At 41.3% G+C, this 20,247-nt stretch overlaps 1 protein-coding gene across 2 annotated transcripts in view; it reads left to right on the top strand.

The window, feature by feature from the left end:
* Positions 1-20,247, top strand: part of MED14 (mediator complex subunit 14) — a 67,869-nt gene that overhangs the window by 45,181 nt on the left and 2,441 nt on the right. The window contains exons 20-30 of one of the 2 annotated variants that reach the window (XM_030305073.3): positions 254-406; positions 712-981; positions 4,525-4,665; positions 6,250-6,361; positions 8,953-9,084; positions 10,855-11,037; positions 11,954-12,189; positions 13,736-13,915; positions 14,449-14,556; positions 16,986-17,111; positions 17,533-17,725. In XM_030305073.3, the coding sequence (XP_030160933.1) occupies positions 254-406; positions 712-981; positions 4,525-4,665; positions 6,250-6,361; positions 8,953-9,084; positions 10,855-11,037; positions 11,954-12,189; positions 13,736-13,915; positions 14,449-14,556; positions 16,986-17,111; positions 17,533-17,725 (1,834 nt within the window). The remainder of the gene's footprint in view (positions 1-253; positions 407-711; positions 982-4,524; positions 4,666-6,249; positions 6,362-8,952; positions 9,085-10,854; positions 11,038-11,953; positions 12,190-13,735; positions 13,916-14,448; positions 14,557-16,985; positions 17,112-17,532; positions 17,726-20,247) is intronic. The other variant, XM_030305074.3, reaches the window with a different exon arrangement.

The raw sequence follows: 20,247 nt of genomic DNA, 5'->3' as shown, positions 1-20,247 counted from the left end.
ATCCAAATTGTCTTCTTTAGCACCTTCTCTTTCTGTTTTATTTAGTGGAAGTGTGCTCATACATAGTCTGCAAATGTACTGGCCCATAGTACCAGTACATCTGGAGTTCACAGAGTCCAGCCTTCTGGCTGGCTTTCCAAAAAGACCTCATGTAGATCTTTGGCGTTTTGCCTTACTGTTGAAACATTGTTTTTTCTTCTGCTGGAATCTGTTACTTTCTCAGTTTCTGAAACCTGTAATCTCTTTGATTTAGATTAGTATCCAGTGGAATTCCATACATCAGAAATTTCACATCTCTTTGGGAACTGTTGGTCCAAACTCAGGTTGCAGTAACTGTCACAATACCATTCTCCATCAGCTTCAAGAAATGTTCAACAAAACACCGAATGTGGTTCAGTTATTACAGGTAATTAAGTTTACTTTCTGTGTGAAAATAAGAGTCAGTGTCAGGGTCTCATGTAAGACCCCTCAAAAAATTGTGTGGTCTTGTCTTCAGTGACAAGGATGTGTATTTTTGTCTTTTATATATTTCATTCTTCTTGGGGAATTTTCTTTTGATTCAAAGTAGATGCAGTGATATAATTTGCATTCTCTTCAAGGGAACGTTGTATGGAACGTGCCAGAAAGACATTGTCTCACTTATGACCATAAGAGATTCTGAGGCTTTAGCATTTGTATGGAAACTGGTTGCTCTCATTGTGTCTCTTTTAGGTACTCTTTGATACTCAGGCTCCGTTAAATGCCATCAACAAACTCCCCACTGTGCCGATGTTGGGCTTGACCCAGAGAACCAATACTGCTTACCAGTGCTTCTCCATCCTGCCACAGTCGTCCACCCACATCAGACTGGCCTTCAGGAACATGTATTGCATTGATATTTACTGCCGGAGCCGAGGCGTGGTGGCAATACGGGATGGTGCCTATAGTCTTTTTGACAATAGCAAGTTAGTTGAAGGTTTTTATCCTGCACCTGGACTAAAGGTAACCGACTTCGGTATTATAGCATGAGTAAACATAGACATCGCTAAAACAGTTGCTTTGAGGGGGAAATAATGGGGAAAAGCAACAAATTCCTGCTTAAAGTTAATAAGCAGCTGTGTTAGTTCGTCATCTCTGCAACTTCATTCTGAAGGAGCAGGAAGTTCTCATGTGCCTATGTGTATGAGATGATAAATTCTCCTTTCCTTGTAATGAGTAAGGTGGAGGGTAGGGCAGAGAGTCCCGTTTGCTAGTTGGAACTTCAAGGAACTTCAGCAATGTCTTTATCCTTGATTATTGAGAAGGTTTGATTCATCAGTTCAACCATGAGGGTTTTTTTGTTTGTTTTTAATGTAGGATCCTGGGCCACAATATCTGCAGATTCTGGTATAATAGCTCAATTGTATGTGCTTCTAGTTTAGAGTCAGATGGTTCCAAATGGCTTGTTTTGAAAATTAGTCCCTTGCAACCCACTCTTGCCATTTTCCTGTTCTGTTTTCAGCTCTTATATGAGGATTCTCTTGGTATTTACATCCCTGTCCCTAAATGAAATGCTTACATTGCTGTTCGTGGACTTCTTGGTTTGAGGGCGTTATCTGATTCTCACAATGGACGATGAGGATTTAATTCTTTTTTAATTTGTATATGCTCCTTCTTCCTTCCAGGCTGCTCCCAGTATACCTTCTTTCTTTCCTCCTATCCTTGCAATATGGCTAGGCAGCAATTTTTATTAGATAATTTTTCAGTGTTGTCATTATTATAAATATGTAAACACTGTCCACCAAGCTTACTATGATTACTTTTCTTGTTCAACATTTTATTTTCCTGGGAATTATTAATTTGCTTTTTTTTTTTTTTTCTTAGCTTTCTCTGTACTTATCACTAACTCAACCTTAGAGTCTCTCCCATGTATGTAACTTTCCCCTCCGCGCATTCATATATCAGCTACCTCACTGGTTTCATCTTGAAGAAATCTCTTCTATAATCCTCTGACCTCCAATCTGGAATGGTAGTGCTCCAGACCTGTTGCACAGTTTTGATTCAGGAATCTGTAGAGGGACAGTGAAGAGGGAGAGAGAGTCCTTTACTTCTCTCTTGTGTTGCATGCCTTGTGGCTTTGCACCGCAGGTCTTTTTCTTGGTTTACTCCATTGTTTTCGTAGAAAACCTCCTACATAGTTTCCTGGGAGAAGGTACGTGGGAGGTTAATTTGAGACCTTGTGTGCCTAAAAACATCTTTAGTTTACCCTCATCTGATTGAGAGAATGGCTAAGTGTAGAATTTGAGATTATAATCATTTTCTGTGAGAATTTTGAAGACATTGCTCCATTGTCTTCTAACTTCTGTTGTGACCACTGAAGTATTTAATCTCATTCCAGTTCTTGAACCTTATGTAATTAAGTGGGCTCTTTCACTCTGGAAACCCACATCCTTTTGCTCTGGGAGTTGCCTTGTATCATTTCTCAATTCTTCTTTGTTTTCTCTGTTAGCTCTTTCTGGAACCCCTACTATTCTGATTGGTATCCTGGACTTTTCCTCTAGTTTTCTTATCTTCCCTGTTTTTGTCTCTTTATTTTTGGAAGATTTCCTCATGTTTTCTTTCAAGCTTTCTATTTTTGATAATTTTTTTTGTGATCTTTTAAAAAATTCCCAGGAGTTCTCTATTGTTTCTAAATAGTCATTAAATGTTCATTTTATGATACCTTGTTGTAAATGGCTATCTTATCTTCTTGTACCTCTTTTCTTCCTACATACTTTCCATTGCATCCACCTTGCTTTTTTGTTCTTCTGATCGCTTTCATATTGGTGATTCTTAACTCACTGCTCGTATTTATTTGTTTATTTAAATGTTTATTTTTGAGAGAGTGCACGCATGCGCAAGCAAGGGAGGGGCAGAGGGAAAGAGAGAATCCCAAGCAGGCTCTGTGCTGTTAGTGCAGAGCCCGACACAGGGCTCTATCACACGAACAATGAGATCATGACCTGAGCCAAACTCAAGTCAGATGTTTAACTGAATGAGCCACCCAGGTGCCCGCCCCCTTGCTGTTCTTATTTAAAGGTGAGACTTGCTGACTGTGGTTTTCACTGCAGGATCACCTGCTTGGGCCATTTCTTTGGCTAACTCCCAGTGTCAGTAGATTTAGGTCTTTCTGTTGGGCCGGTGGGAGTGCCAGGGGAGGAGTATTCAAGTCTCTGCATAGATGGGATGCATCTGGCCCCCAGTTTCTGGCAAGTCAAATAAGAGAAGGAGAATACTATTTTCAACATTCAGTATGTAAGCTTTAATCTTCATTGTTTTTTTAAAGTAATCTCCACCCCCAGCGTGGGGCTCAAACTCACGACTCTGAGATCAAGAGTCACATGCTCTTCCGAGTGAGCCCACCAGACCCCCCGTGGTCTTCATTTTTAATATGGCGCTCCTCTCAATTGGCGCCGGAACCCCCCTAGTCAGAGACTCTCCACCAGAGTGGTAGAGGTCAGCCTCACCCAGTGAGCCTGACAGAGGTTCTGGGAGGCTTTCCATGTCGCCTAAAAAGACTTTTGGGCAGTCCTATTTTTAGTCTCACTTTTCATCCCCCCTTCCAGAGGTGTCTAGTGCTGCCGGTTCCTACATGTCTTGGGGATCTGGACAGAAATAGCTTTGCTTCTTGGCTTTCCCCACTGCTCGCTTTAGGCTACAACTTCCTCACATCAGATAGTTCAGTTACCACTCAGCCATCTGCTCTGCAGCCTCCAGAATTCATGGCTATTTTTCTCTTCTCTCGTTCTGTCTTTGTGACTTACTGCTTGAAAAAAAGTTTTAGGACTTTCAGTGGGTTACTCGGAAAAGATAAAATGTGCATTGTCAATCCATCATCTTTTATTAGATATCAGACAGCATACTTTGAAAAGCTTTCTAGTGATCCTGATAAGCTTTTGATCTATGTTTTTGAAGATTGGGAAGGTGGAGCGTATTAAAAGGAAGAGAATGCTTGAGATGCAAAGTCTGGTCGCCTTGCTGAAATTTTGATGAAATACACCATAAAACAAGATTGTCCCACTCTTGGTGGTTCAAGATTTCAGTTGCGTTAAGATAAAAAGAGGAAAGATGGCTTGGTTTCTGTATTCAGTTTTCTTCTGTCATATTTTCTAGCTCAGAAGGTAGAGAACTCTTACCAAATAGGACATTTCACAAAGTCACTGAAGTGATTTATATGGCCAACATACAACTTTTCTCTTTTTTCCTGTGTTTCTGATTCAGAAGTTAACAAGAAAATACTTGGACCTGGTGTGGGGAGGTACCAGGGTATACTTCTTTCTTCAACTTTGTACTTGCACAATACTTCTTGAGAGGACTTTTAACTTAGATGTTATTTCCTCACTTTCCCCGCCTTCCTTCAAAATTATCAATATGTCTTCCAGTTTGTCCTGGAAGTGGCCACGTATCAAACTTACCTTTCAGAGTTGGGCATGGTGTATTTGTTTGTGTTAAAATAATCTAAATGATTAAACATATCTTACTAAAGGTAGGTAAAATAATCTGAATTCTACCTGTTTATATCCATAGACATTCCTGAATATGTTTGTTGACAGCAATCAGGATGCTCGAAGAAGGTCTGTAAACGAGGATGATAATCCCCCTTCTCCCATAGGGGGAGATATGATGGATTCTTTAATCTCACAGCTCCAGCCACCACCCCAGCAACAGGTGATGTCTAGCTGAAATTACAAATGGTATCACATTTGCCTAACTTCACGGCTTCTACGGGTGTCTGGGCTTCTCTGTTGAAAGGCAAGGAGGTCCTCGGTGGGCCCAAGATGTCCAGGACGTCCATATGAAAAAATACAGAGGGAGAGGAAGAAGCTTCTAGTAATGGCAAGTGAATTAGTACCAGAACTAGCTCTAACCTCAGACTTAAAATGCTGTGAGGTGATTACCCATGTGATCACAAAGAGGATGATATCCAGCTGGCCAGTAAGCACAAAAAGGGTGTTCCACATCGTTTGGCATCACAGAAATACAGCTTGAAAGCACAGTGAGAGAATACTCCACACCCACAAAAATGGCTTGGAGGAGAAAACTGACAATTCTTGCCAACATTAGGTATTAGCAGTGACGGAAACTCACTTACTAGTAGAGGGTGCATAAAATGTACAGCTCCCTTGTAGTGGTGTTTAGAAGTGCTCCAGGGTGTTAAATGTGAACATTACGCTTACCTCTGACTTAACAATTCTACTCTTAGGGGTATGAGCAACAGAAATGCCCCAGAAAACACAAGAATATCCATATCAGCCTGATTTATCTAAAACTTGTAAGCTACCCAAATATCAAACAGCAGAGTGAGTGAATAAGTTGGGGTATACTAATGCAATGGGATACTTTACAGAAATAAAAAAACAGACTTCCTGCTGCATGCAACAGCATGACGAATTTTGCCGACATAATGTTGAACAGAAGAAGCCAGACACTAATAAGTACATTCAGTATTGATGTAAAATGTGAAAAGAGGCAAAATCAAGCTTGAGTGACAGAGGTCAGAATAGTGCCTACCTTTGGGAAGGTGCTAAAGACTTGGGAGGTGTATAAGGGAGGCCTCCGGGGCACTGGGAGCGTTCTTCAGTGTCTTGATCCATGTGGCAGTTACAGTTGTAAAAATCCATCAGACCGTGCGTTTGTTAGGATGTGTGTACTTGACTATATGTGATTTGTAACTCAAATAAAAAACCGGATTAGGAAGAATTACGTCGTCCTAGGCTTTTCTTTGCTGGAGATGAAGGTAAAGGTGAGTAGAGATAGGCTGAACTACCATGTTTCACTGCCTTTAAATCTCCACCAAATGGGAGTTGCACTGTTTTTTATGATCTGCCAGAAACAACACTGCCAGTTTCGCTATGCCATGCCATGCCATGAATTGAAAGACACACCCTGATTTCAGAGATGTGAAAACGTGGAGGGGAAGAAAATCTTAGAATGGGTGAAATGGTAGATCACTGATACAGATAAATCAGTGATATGGTAGATAAGATGAGCAAAAAACATTTTGAGGGATATAAGCAAGGGCATTACAAGGTCAGGAGTGAGATTCTTGCTGTGTTTTAAACATTTCGAAAGTCAGAGAGTTATTAAATTTCTGAATTATTGTGTATTTTGCACATTTTCATATCATGTTTCCTGTTTTGTAATCAGTGAAATGTGTAAATGTTAACACTTGAGCTGTAGGCTGTGTGCTGTATGTACTATATAATCTACTTGGGTGGCCGTTTGACCAACGTTTACTTGTTTTCTTTTCAGCCATTTCCCAAGCAGCCAGGGTCATCAGGCGCTTATCCTCTTACTTCGCCCCCTACATCTTACCACAGCACAGTTAATCAGTCTCCCTCTATGATGCACACACAGTCTCCAGGTAAGGTGTTACCTGTGCTCTTGTCATGTTCAACTTTCACATCCAGAATACGCACACGCACGTGCACGCACCACACATGTAGCCTTGACTTCAGAAACAACTCCTTATCTCTGGCTAAATATTGGCCATTTGTTCCTTATGGCAGGATTGTGAAATCTGTGTTCACGATTCAGGTTTGAATTAAGTGGAGATATTGTCACTCAGAGCCAGGCTCACGGCACAGCTCCAAGAAGTGCTAATCACAATATGATCTATGTCAGAGGCCAACAAACGAAGGCCCTGGGCCAAGTCCTGCCCGTCACCTGTTTTTGTAGTTTTGTCGGAACCCAGCTACACCCATTCGTGCAGTGTCGAGGCTGCTTTCCTGCTGTGCTGGAACCCCTCACAGAAAAAGTTGGCCAAGCCCTGGTATGTGAGACGTGCCCCTCAGAGGGGGGCACAGCCTGCTCGTCCAATCAAAATGGCTCTGTTGGCAGCCCCATGAAGTGCGCTGTGAAATTGTTTGAGGATGCCGAATTTTTACTCGTAACTGAACGATCTGTTAGTGTTGCTTGAGTTCTTGCCCTGTGCCAGTGCTGTGTGGTGCTGGGGATTCAGCAGTGAGCCAGACACCGGCCCCACTCTCCAGTTCATCATCCAGCATGGAAGATAGGTATCACATTTCTTGGGTAGATGATCCCGTACGTGCTCATCAGAGGTGCTGGGACTACAGATGAGGATTTGGAAGTTACTGTCCTGTCGTCTAAGGTCACCGAAGGCTGAGTTCGGTGGGTGAGCGCAGACCCTGACGAGTACTGGCAGCTGCTTCCCAGGAGCAGGAGCCTGAGAAGATGCTGCCAGGGAGCAAGGAGAAAAACAGGAGACATGAGCATAGAACCCAAGGGGGAGTGTGTTTCTAGGAGATGAGTGAGGTTTTATATTAAAGGAAGTAGAAATAATTTTGAAGTAATTCTAGAAGCAGACAGGTATATAGAATTTGCTGTGTGCCAGGCCATGTTCTAAGCACTTCATCCATTTAATCCCCACAGCAAACCCACAGCTAACTATCTAAGTATGACACTTAAAGGTTAGTCGAGTTGATGAACGTATTTACTGAATGTAAGGCACTACATTACGTGTAGAACATAAAAAATATGAAATTCTCTCACGCAGTAGAGAATTTAAAACCTGCTGGTACGGAGGATAGTTATGGTAATGTAGCAAGTATTTCAGTGTTGAATTTATTTATAGTTTTGGTAGCATGGTTCCCCCTTTCCTGATCCTCAGTTGAAACTAGTCCTGTGGTAAATCCCATCTTTAAGCTTCTGGCTCTCAGTTTTTTAATATCTGCCATCTAGACCTCTCCCCTGAACTCAAGTCCTGTATCTCCCAGCTGTCTAGTCAGCATGTCCTTGTAGATGTCTAGACAGTGGCTGAGACTTGAACTCCTAACACCCGCCCCTGCCCCCACCCTATCTCCGGAAATGGCAGCCCCTTCCTTCCCGCTGCTTGGCCAGAGCTGTTAGAGTCGTGCCCAACCCCTCTTCCTCGCGCACCCACTTGAGCAGTTACCGGTCACTGTCCGCTCTGTACTCAGAATTTATCCAGACTCTAACCGCTTTTCACTTCCTCAGCCTCCGCCCTCGCCCAAGCCATTAACCGTCTTTCACTCGGATTATTAATGTGGCCTCTAACTGGTTTCCCTGCCCTTGCCCTACAGTCTTATTTTCCACACAACGCCTAGAGTGATCCTTTGGAAACAGAAGCTAGTTTATGACTCCTTTGCTCCAAACTTTGCAGTGGTTTCCTGTCTCATTCAGGGTAAACCCTGTGTCCTTAGAGTGGGCCTACAAGCCCCCGTGTGATCTGGGGACACCCCCCACAGCCACCTCTCTGTCCTCATCTCCTCCCACTGACCCTGTGCACCCACTGATCAGCCACACTGGCCTCCTCCCTGGTATTTATGCTCCTGCCTCTGGGGCCTCTGCACTAGCTCTTCTTTTTGCCTGGAATACCTTATCCCCTGGGTATCTTCATGCCTTACACTTCAGTTTCTTTGTGACAAGGCCCACATGCTCTCAGAGCGGTCTTCTCGGGTTGCTTTATATCAACAATAGCACCCACCTCCGCCACTACATGAAATTGCCCCCTTTCCTTGCCCTGTTTTTCTCCATAGTTTTTATCACTGACATATATTGGTTTGTCTTTCTCATTTTACTAGAATATAAGCTCCGTGAGGGCAGGAATTTTTGTCTCTTGTGAACTGCTGCATCCCCAGTGCCTACAACAGTGCTTGGCGTGAAATTGACATTCATGCCCACGTGCTGAATGAATGAGCGAATAAAAAAAAGTACACTGGATATTTTTGTAGAACTCAGTCAATATAAGGGCTAGAATTTGGGCCCCAGGGAATTGATCTCTCCCTCTCTCTCTCTCTCTCTGTCTCTCTGTCTCTCGTTCGATAACAAAATCATTCCAGATTTTCTTTATGCTATTTATGGGAGCTTTACTACTTATTTCTTTAGTCTGTTGAGAGAGTCTTAACTTGAGGTCCTCGGCCAGGACATAATATGTGTCCTGCAAGATCATCTATAATTATTTTCCTTCATTAGGGAATCTGCATGCCGCCAGCTCCCCCAGTGGGGCTTTGAGAGCCCCTTCACCAGCGTCATTTGTTCCAACTCCTCCCCCATCCTCGCATGGAATCTCAATAGGACCAGGGGCCAGTTTTGCTAGTCCACATGGTGAGTCTGTACATGGAAATCGCGATAGCATAAGAATTTGACGTGAAAGTCGTTGTTTTGTTAAATAAATTATTTTCGTATTGCAAAAGTAGCACTCTGTTTATTGGGGAAATCGCAAAAGAATGAATTTGTCCTAATCCCACCACGCAGAGACCTACCAGTTGGCCTCTCTGCTTTGAACCCTCTGTCTCTCTCTCCCTCGCCCTGCCTTGCTCTTCCCGTCACGCACCCCCTGCTTGCCTGCCTGCTTGCACCTCTGTTGCCCTCCACCTGTCTGCTTGTCTCTCCCCTCGGACACCTCCCCCGATAGTTGGGACTGTACCATATGTATTGAGACTTGGATTTTCTAACTTTTTAACTAAAAATAATCTATTTTGAATTGGTTCACATAAAGAAGAGGTAGCCAGTGAAGGGTTTCTATGCCACCGACCACCTAGTTCCTCTTCCCAGAGGCATTTAGTGTTACTAATTTTTCATGTGTTCTTGCAGAGGTGTTTTATGCGTACAGAAGCAGATACCTGTAAGTGTACTCTCCCCTTCTCTTTTACACTCATGACAACACACTTCAGTGCCTTACTTTTTTCATTTATTTTATTCTAATGCCATGCCAAATCACAACATGAAGAACTTTCCCAGTTAATTACAGCTATGTAGCATCTGTGGTTTTACTCTCTACTGTTAATATTTGTAGGAACATTTCTGTCAGTAAAAACTCTACATCGTCATACTAAATGACTTCATAGTATTCCCTTGTCTCGACATACTGTAATGTAACTGTCCTCCTATCATATGTTTAGAATGTTTCCTTTTTTTTTTTTTTTTTTTTTTTTTACAACTAAAAATGGTATCATCTCTGCTCACCTAATTATTTCCTTAGGTTAGTTACTAGAAGTGGAATTGCTGTTTCAAAGGGTTTGAGAAATTCTAAAGCTTTTGAAGCATACTGCAAATTGCTCACCTGAAAGGCTATGTCAATTTCCTCTAGCATCAAACAAGAGTATCTATTTTCCTGCATCGTTGCCAACACAGGGTATTAATGATTTTCAAAAATCTAAGTCATTTTGATAGGTGAAAGTTTCTTGGATTATTAATGAAATTGAACCTTCCCCCTGCCCCCCATGGATCTTTGGTATTTCTCATTTTATGCCCTGCCTATATATTCTTGTGTTTTTTTCTGAACTATTTATAAGACTTGAAATTGGGACCGTCTACTCTCCTCTGATACATGGTAAAAGTGTTTTCTCAGTTTGTCGTTTGGTTATGGAGGGGTGTATATATAATATGTTAATGGTATCTGCAGGATGAAATTTAAATATCAAATTGTTCAGGAAGTTGCTGCTTTCAAAACTTGATTCTTGGTTCATTTCTCAGTGTAGCCTTTAGTAAATAAAACAAAATTTTCCTGTCCTCAGCGTTGAGTAGAATGAAAATGTAATTTGTCAGTGTTACTTGAAAAGTAGATTTCTGCCCTTAGATGAGCTTTGAGATTTTTTTTGCTTAACATTTTCAAACATGTTTGCAAATAGGCTTTGAAAATAGTAGGTTGTTACACAATGTCCATGTTGAAGCTTGGGTGAAGGTAAATTTTATCCTGCCTCGGTCTGTATTTTTCTAATTTTGTATCATGTTAAGAAGCATCATACTTCAGTGAAATAGCAAAAGAAAAAATAAAGCAGTCACCTTGTAAAGTGTTGAGTGTTTCAGTGCTGTCAAGTACTTCTCAGTTATTAAAATACAGGTTTTGAAAACCATCTGTTTACTTGTTTACAGGAACCCTGGACCCTAGTTCTCCATACACTATGGTGTCACCAAGTGGAAGAGCCGGGAACTGGCCAGGGTCTCCTCAAGTGTCTGGCCCCTCACCAGCAACGCGCATGCCTGGAATGTCACCAGCCAACCCATCACTACATTCTCCGGTTCCAGATGCTTCTCATTCCCCTCGAGCTGGAACAAGTGAGTGTCATCACCATTTTTGTGTTCATTTTTAGTCTAACCTCCAAATGACCTATTTTTTTTCCATCCTCACATTTGAAAGCCATGACCTACTTGTTAAATGGGGATACTTAATAACTTAAACTTTTATCCACTTAGTAAATTGGTTAACAATAGTTTGCAAAGTTAAGCAAAACGTAAGAAAGAAATGTCTCCTCCAGAAATCTTGTGAGGTTGACCCCCTTTGTTCTGTTACTAACTTAGCTACTAGACCTTAAAAGACACCTAAAGTTAACTGATAAGGTTATGCAAGTTAACACAGAAGAGAAAAATTGTACACATACGTTGGTTAGCTTTGCCATGTAACACTTCATGACTTAAAACAATCTTGTATTAACTCACCATTGTGTAGCTTGGTGATTTTGGGCTAAGCCAAGCTGGGCAAGTTTTCCAGACTCTGTTTTGCTCACTCACGCTTCTGTGGTCAGCTCCTGGGTTGGCTGGGGCCTGACTGGCTTAAAGTGGTCCCAGTTGGTGTGGCTTCCTCTGTTCCATGTGGTCTCATACTCGAACACAGGCTTGTTGACCTGATGGGTGGACAGGGTTTCAGAAATGTGAGTGGAACCCTAGGTTTGTTGCTGGCACCATGTCCCTTCTACCACATTCTGTAAGTGAGCAAGTCACAGGGCCAGCCCAGAGTCCAGGTAAAGTAGACTCCATCCCTTGAAAGACTTGCTACAAAGCCACTTTGCAATGGACCTAGCTATGGGGAGAATAAGTCTGACCATTTTGCTAACAGGAAGCTAATATGATTGTTATAGCACAAGGAGTAATGAACAGTATGGGTTGCTTTAGAACATCAAAGATTTATAATAAAAGCGAAACAGAATGAGACAGTGTGATTTGTAAATGAAATGACGTGTTTTCCTTCCCACAGGTTCCCAGACTTTGCCAACAAACATGCCTCCACCTCGTAAACTACCTCAGCGCTCCTGGGCAGCCTCCATACCTACCATCCTCACTCACAGTGCCTTGAACATTTTACTGCTGCCCTCTCCAACACCAGGCCTTGTGCCTGGCCTGGCAGGTAGTTACCTTTGTTCTCCACTCGAGAGATTCCTTGGATCCGTCATCATGAGACGACACCTTCAAAGAATTATTCAACAAGAAACGGTACGGGTACCTAGTGAGCTCAAAAGTGGTGATTGTCGAAGGCGGGTGCTAAGCTGCCCCACAGAACAGGATCTGAATGAAATTGATATTCCTTCACCTCCTTTAACTAGCTTGTTTAGAACTATGTTTTTCACCCTGCTCTGGTGTTAAAAATGCACTCCACTATTTTATTTTCCATTCTTACATTAACATATTCCTGCATTTTACGTTTGCTCTGCTGTGGCTAACATGGATCTGGAGATAGGTCCCACAAGGTCCCTACAATGTCATAGGACAAACGTATCCAAGATCTGGCTCTGGAGAGACTAGCATACAAGTGACTATTTGCCCTCTGGAATTGGCTTCTCCACTGAAATAAAATTATTTATGATCACAAGGTGGAAAACTTTTTCAATACATGGACGATTGAATTGAGGTAAAATTTTTATAGAAAAAACTTCTGTCCTGTGGTGATAACCCTTATGAGATAGTTCAGGGTTGATGGCACCGGTTCTGGAGCCCGGCCACTTGGGTTTGTACACAGGCCATGCCACGTGCTAGTACAAGCTTAGGCAAATCTCTTCCCCTTTTTGATAAGAGTAGATAGTGGTATTTACCTACCTCATAACAATTGTGGAAATTTGAGGTATTTCATAGAAAGCCCTTAGCATAATGTCTTAGTGTTTTTCAGTACATTTTAGTTACTGGTAACTGTTGATGTATGCATGTTTTAATGAAGTAGAATGGTGAATGTTTAAAATATCTACTCCATGGATGGCACCAAGGTAATTTGCAACCTTTATATTCAGATGTTTTGAAAAATCGAGGTTTTAACGTAAGTTGAATAAATTAGTATTTTAAAAAATGATTATTATGAGATCTGTAATCTACCCTACCTCTGCCACTTATGAGCCGTGTAAGCTTTCAGCTCTTTGAACTTCATTTTGCTCATCTGCATAATCAATATATTAAGCTAGAGCAGAGGTCAATAAACTACTGGCCCAGGGGCCAAGTCCTATCCACCACCTGTTTTTGTAAATAAAAGTTTTACTGGAACACAGTCCCACCCATTAATTTACATACTGTCTGTAAATTCAGCTGTAATAGCATCATTGAGTGGTTGCAACGGAGACCATATAGCCGAAGATAATTATTCTCCATTACTTCACAGAAAAAATTGCCAACCCCTGGGCCAGTGTAAGGTCCCAGTCCAGATCTAACATTGCATCCCTTTGGAATTATTTAACATGTTCTTTTGACCCTCATATTTCTATAATATTGGTCCATCCACAGATCTAACTACTGAGTTCAGGCTCAAGTTTGTTGTTATTTTACAAAACTATTCCATAGGTTGTGTTCTGTTCTTCCATCAAGGGCACATCATGTACATTTTTTTCTTGAGGATGTTAGCAGCCGGTGGTGCTCACTGCCTAGATATTTTTGTTTGGGAACAGGTATCAACTTAGCTGTTTTCCCTTTGAAACCATTTTCTCAGCAGCGTTTTCATTTTCTCTTGTCTTACATGCTGTCTCACATGTTCACTTGATGCACCCTTCATGTTTTGCAGCTGCAGCTGATAAACTCCAACGAACCTGGAGTGATCATGTTTAAAACTGATGCGCTGAAATGCAGAGTAGCCCTTAGTCCCAAAACCAACCAAACACTTCAGCTAAAAGTGACACCTGAAAATGCAGGACAGTGGAAACCTGATGAACTTCAAGTTTTAGAGAAATTCTTTGAAACAAGAGTATGTGTTTATTAACGTGTAATTTTAATACAGGCATACCTCGTTTTATTGCACTTTACCTCATTGCGTTCTGTAGATAGTATATTTTTTACAAATTGAAGATGTGTGGCAACCCTGCACTGAGCAAGTCTGTTGGGGCCATTTTCCCAACAGCATTTGGTCACTTCAAGTCTCTTTGTCGCATTTTGGTAATTCTCGCAATACTTCAGACTTCTTCATTTTTGTTATGGTGATCAGTGATTATGACTCATTGCAAGTTTAGACGATGCTTAGCATGTTTTAGCAGTAAAGTATTTTTTAATTAAGATATGTACCCTGTTTAGAGATAATACCATTGCACACTTACACTATGGTGTAAACATAACTTTTATATGGTCTGGGAAACCAGAAGATTCGTTCAACTCGCTTCATTGCGATACTTGCTTTATTGCAGTCTGGAACTGAACTCCCATCTCTAAGGTCTGCCTGTATAATCAACAAAAGAGAAGAGTTGACGTAGAATGCAGAGTAACCTGCTTTCTTTATCCCTATAGGTTGCAGGACCGCCATTTAAAGCCAATACTTTAATAGCCTTCACCAAGCTGTTAGGAGCTCCTACACACATCCTCAGGGACTGTGTGCATATTATGAAGCTAGAGCTGGTAAGTTACAGAGAAATACACACTTTTATGTATAGCAAGATCTGTCTGAAGGGATTGGAGTTAGTGGGAGCAATGTTTATTGGTTTTCCCCCTTTTTATGTACTCTGCTTTTCTCTTAAACTCTTCTTAATTTTTAACTTGAATTGTATTTTATCTTTGAGTAAGTAATACAGTCTTCCTGTATCTTTTGAATTTAGATCAAGATGATACAGTGGAAAATTTCCCATCTATCCCTGTCCAGCCATCCAGTCTCCCTCCGCACAGGCAACCCGAGTTGTACCTCTTGTAAAAGCAAATACATTTGGGGCGCCTGGGTGGCTCAGTCGGTTAAGTGTCCGACTTCAGCTCTCAAGTCATGATTTCATGGCTTTTGAGTTTGAGCCCCGCGTCAGGCTCTGGGCTGACAGCTCAGAGCCTTGGAGCCTGCCTTGGATTCTGTGTCTCCCTCTCTTTCTGTCCCTTCCCTGCTCATGCTCTCTCTCTCGCTCTCTCTCACTCTCAAAAAATAAACATCACAAAAAAAATTTTTTTAAAGCAAATATATTTAAGGGTGCCTGGGTGGCTCAGTCGGTTAACCGTCCCACTTCAGCTCAGGTCATAATCTCGCAGTTTGTGCGTTCAAGCCCCGCATCGGGCTCTGTGCTGACAGCTCAGAGCCTGGAGCCTGCTTCGGATTCTGTATCCTCCTCTCTCTCTGCCTCTCCCCTCCTTGCACTCTGTCTCTCTCACTCTCAAAAATAAATAAAAAGATTTAAAAAAAAATTTAAAGTGGGGCGCCTGGGTGGCGCAGTCGGTTAAGCGTCCGACTTCAGCCAGGTCACGATCTCGCGGTCCGTGAGTTTGAGCCCCGCGTCGGGCTCTGGGCTGATGGCTCAGAGCCTGGAGCCTGTTTCCGGTTCTGTGTCTCCCTCTCTCTCTGCCCCTCCCCCATTCATGCTCTGTCTCTCTCTGTCCCAAAAATAAATAAACGTTAAAAAAAAAAAAAAAATTAAAGCAAATGTATTTAATACACTCTTCCTGCTCCTGGATACTGAGATGGTGCTCCTGTGGCTTCTTTTAATATTTCTTTTAATACTGTTATAGATTAATTTTTTTAATTACTTATTTAAATTTTTGTTCCATTTAAAATATATCTTAGTGTTGGGGCACCTGGGTGACTCAGTCAGTTAAGCATCTGACTTTGGCTCAGGTCATGATCTCACAGTTCATGGGTTTGAGCCCTGTGTCGGGCTCTGTGCTGACAGCTCAGAGCCTGGAGCCTGCTTCAAATTCTGTGTCTTCCTCTCTCTCTGTCCATTCCCCACTCACTCTCTGTCTTTGTCTCTGTGTCTCTCTCTCTCTCTCTCAAAAATAAATAAACATTAAAAAAACTTTTTAATAAAGTAAAATCTATCTTACCGTCAAATGTGAGGTGTGAATCTAGCTTTTTCTGATGCCCCCAAGTGCCCTAATATCATTTATTAAAAAAAAAAAACAAAAAAAAAAAAACGGTCTTCTCTGGGGAGACTAATTCCACTTCTCTCCTGTGAAAGTGTATCATATAGATGAAATTCAGATGGCAGCTGATTATATTTTTCCAAGCTTACAACACTTTCATTCAGATGTTTCTAGTATTGCTTTGGTTAATTCCAAATACCTCACTCCTTTTTCCACTTGGTGTTTTACTGTTAATATTGGGATAGCGGTGTTCCTTTGCTAATAGTCTCAACATTTGCTTCTGTTCTTTCTGATAGCCTATAGGAAACATTTATGTCAAAAAGGATGCCCTTTTGTGTTTTTAAAGGAATAAGTATTCATGTAGCTAAAAAAGACACCACTGAATACAATTTAAAATTATTAATACAGTTTGACAGTTTGACTAGTTTGTTTTAGGAAAGGGGTTGGAAATGAGACTGGGAAGTCTAGGTTGGCACCAGCTAAGAAGGGCCTTGAATGCCGGGTCTCGGTCCTGGGAGGGGAAGGGAACAGCATGTGTCATTGTGTGTGACTGATCATTTGTGAGCTTGATGAGAACCGTGCTCTAGGACATTTGCCTGGCAGTAGTGGGAGGAGGAACTGGGAGAGGCAGCCACCAGAAGGGACCATTAGGGGCTACAGGAGAAGTCACGAACCCTGGAACTTGTTGGGTGGCATCAGTGAAAATAGAGAGGCGGGAACAGATGTCAGAGCCACCAAGGAAGCAGAACCCACAGGCCTCAGGAATTAATGGAGTGGGAGGGAAGGAAAGTGGAACACATCCCAGAAATCTGGAGTTGACTTTTATTTAGTAACTTTATGGATGCGTTTTCTTTGAAATAATACAGGCTGCTATCATCTTTATGTCCTGTTAATAATGGAGTATAAGATAAAATGCTAACCTTTCAGATTCCTGTACTAGAGTATAATTTTAAATGTTCATATGACTTGATCATGATTTCTTTTCAAAACAGTTTCCTGACCAGGCAACACAGCTAAAATGGAACGTTCAGTTTTGCCTGACCATTCCTCCCAGTGCACCACCGATCGCGCCTCCTGGGACGCCCGCTGTGGTGCTGAAATCCAAAATGCTTTTTTTTGTAAGTACCATCCAGCGTGTGTGTGTGTGTGTGTGTGTGTGTGTGTGTGTGTGTGTGCGCGCGCGCGCGCGCGCAGAGCCCCTGAGGCAAAAGCCGTGAGAGGATAGAAGAACAACTTCAGGATAACTGCAGGATTACCCTTCGCTGCCAAACATAGGCTCAGATTCCTTAATTGTCAGTTTAGACTTGACATAATCCTGGTTCCTTTAGTAAGAACAGAAATTTACTGAACCAGATAATTGTGTGGCACCGTTGTATCTTAAGCGTAATACTCAGTTGTCACTTTTCTTGTCCTACTTCATTTTCTTTTGCCTGAGGTAACTTAATCTGATAGAGTGCATGATAGTATCCTTGATAAATTTAGGCAAATGTTTTTTCTTACTACGTTTTTATTCTCTTTGTATGTGTTGTGTGTCTTCAGCTTCAACTAACTCAGAAAACATCGGTCCCTCCCCAAGAGCCTGTTAGTATTATAGTTCCAATCATTTATGACATGGCCTCAGGCACCACCCAACAGGCAGACATTCCCAGACAGCAGAACTCTTCTGTTGCTGCGCCCATGATGGTCAGCAACATTCTGAAGAGGTTTGCAGAGATGAACCCACCGCGACAAGGTACATGACCGGTACATGCTATTGTATTGCATATATGTTTTAAGAGTTCTTTTGAGAGATTCCTCCTCCTCCCCCCACCCCACCTCCTTCCCCACCCCACCCCCAATCCTAGTACTAGAGCGCTGATTGCTGTGGCCCTCTTAACGTCTGCCTGTCGCTTTCTTCCTTTCTCACTGGTTCTTCATTTTTGTCCATGTCTCTGCTGCCTGGACTTCATTTTCGTTAGTGATTTACTATCGGGACTGACCCAGCTGCTAATGCCAGAAGCTTGTGTTCATAGCACACATTGCCACAGAGCCCTAGGTTAGGATGATAGACTTTTCATGGCCGTGAATTCCTGCCCTACTACCATCGATAACCTGCCACTCTGTACATCACCAGTTGAAATGCATGTCGGTTTCTCATACTTCATGGTTCAATCATGAATAGAATATTATCATTCAAAGTTCTGTATCTTCTAAATGTTTTGTGAAGAATAAAAGCTGATACAAATGGCATCACTGCTTTTTGGGCTTCTTATATAAGTGTCAGGTGGGTGCAAGTGAACCTTTTCACCAAGTGCACAAGGAAGCTCTCAAACAACATTTTCAAGGAAACCTGAATGTTTCTGGCAGATAAACAAGGTCCCTTCGATACCATAGTAGCCTACACTTAACACACACCTCCTGGCAGTGCTAAATTTTTGGTTACAACACATAAAAGCTCAGCAAAGAGAACGTTTCTTCCATTTTCCTTGTTTCTGATTTTCAGGAAATTAAATTTACATTTAAATTTGCTTATATCTAATATTAAGGAAGTCCTGTGTAGCTTTCTGTTCAGAATAGTACAATAACAGAATTATGTTTTTAAATGAGGGAAAGTTGTTCTCTGAAACATTTTTAGGTACCACAGTGTCAAAATTTTACTAGAGACAGGAATCATGGGAGAAATTCTATTTGTAGCCATTTATTTCTCCATATTGTATACATCGGCAAGTTTTCACTCAAGCATAGTTTATAAGGAATGAACTGGGCAGTAGAGAAGGGTATGCTTCTTTTGTTGTAATACTTCTTCCACTTCTTACAATTTTCTGCTTTCATCCTTTGACTTATCTCTTCTTTCAGCTAAAAATAGGTCCTTAAAAATCAAAGTTTAAAGCTAAAAGAATTTTCAAAGTAGCAATCCAGTAGAACTTTGATGATAACGCCATTCCTTCACCAGCAGATGATTATCATTATTATGTCTTGTGGAATTTACAATTAAGAGGAAAGAATGTTTTGATCCTATTGGGATCAAACAAGTTTTTCTACCTACCAATAATGAAAATGTGTTTTTAAAAAGGAAAAAGAAGGATATAACTTTTCCTTTTATTTGAGAAATTGTTGGGATGTTTTGGGAGTGTTTTTCTTTCTTTTTTTTCTTTTTTTAATTTCTACCTTAGACGGGGCAAACTTTGGGTTTCATTTTCTTTCTTTACCGGTTGGAAAGAAGCGTGCAGTAACTTGCACAGGGTCACTGCACATCCCACCCTTGGCCAAAAGGCCATTCATTATTCAATTGGGGTCCCTGGTTCTCTCACTTGTAGCCACTGTAGCACCAGGCCATGCTCCAGGACAGGGAGCCAGCTTTTGGTTTATATTATTTACAGCTGGTTTCAGTTGATTATGTCTAAATATATGTCATGTTCACAAGAAGTAAGAGGCAGGGTCTTTGGTTTCTTTCAGCAAAGGGGAAATCGAAAGGATGAATGATTAGCCTCCCCTCCACCCACAAGCAAGTCTTGTTTTTGGATTGTTGGTGTGCCATACTTCAGCGCCCCCCCCCCCCCGCCCCGAACCCATTACTTCTCCCCTCCCAGTGAAGTGCTTTTACGAAAAATCACTTTTTTTTCCATTGAATTTAATGTTGAACTCCAGAAGTTATCATTTCCGTTAATTTTGAGAAAACTCCAGTATATGTCATAGAACTGCACTGTCCAATATAATTGTCACTACTGGCCACATGTAGCTTTTTAAATTTAATCTGATTAAAATGAAATAAAATTTAAAATTCAGTTCCTCAGTCACACTAGCCATAGTGCACATCTAGAATACTTCCATTAGTGCAGAAAGTTCTACTGGACAGTGCTATCGTTAGACATTTTTATCTGGTCTTTGAAGCGACATTAGAAGGACATCATAGATGTTGTAGCTGATACACAAATATGAACTAGATCTTTGCATTAGCTTCAAAATGCATAAACAAACTGTCTGCAGCCTCAAAACCCAACTTTAAAGGCTTATCCAATGCTCCAGTGTTTCTATGGAGAAACTCTAGGCCTATCTTACTACGTTCACACCTAACTGGGACTTACCCAAAATTTCCCCATGAGGAAAACAAAACCCTAACCAAGTATCATTTGATACTTAACACGAAAGCTTAATCCCCTATAATCTGTGCAGTTAAAATTTAGTCTTTTATTTTGACCCTTAAAGTTCTTTCTGATTTTAGATTTTTAGATTTAATTTAATTTGATTAAATTTAAATTAAATTTAATTTAATCT

This window comes from Lynx canadensis, chromosome X, assembly GCF_007474595.2.
Source record: "Lynx canadensis isolate LIC74 chromosome X, mLynCan4.pri.v2, whole genome shotgun sequence".
Taxonomy (NCBI): domain Eukaryota; kingdom Metazoa; phylum Chordata; class Mammalia; order Carnivora; family Felidae; genus Lynx; species Lynx canadensis.
The sequence above is the reverse complement of the archived record's forward strand: the minus strand, read 5'-3'. Positions and strand labels throughout refer to the sequence as shown.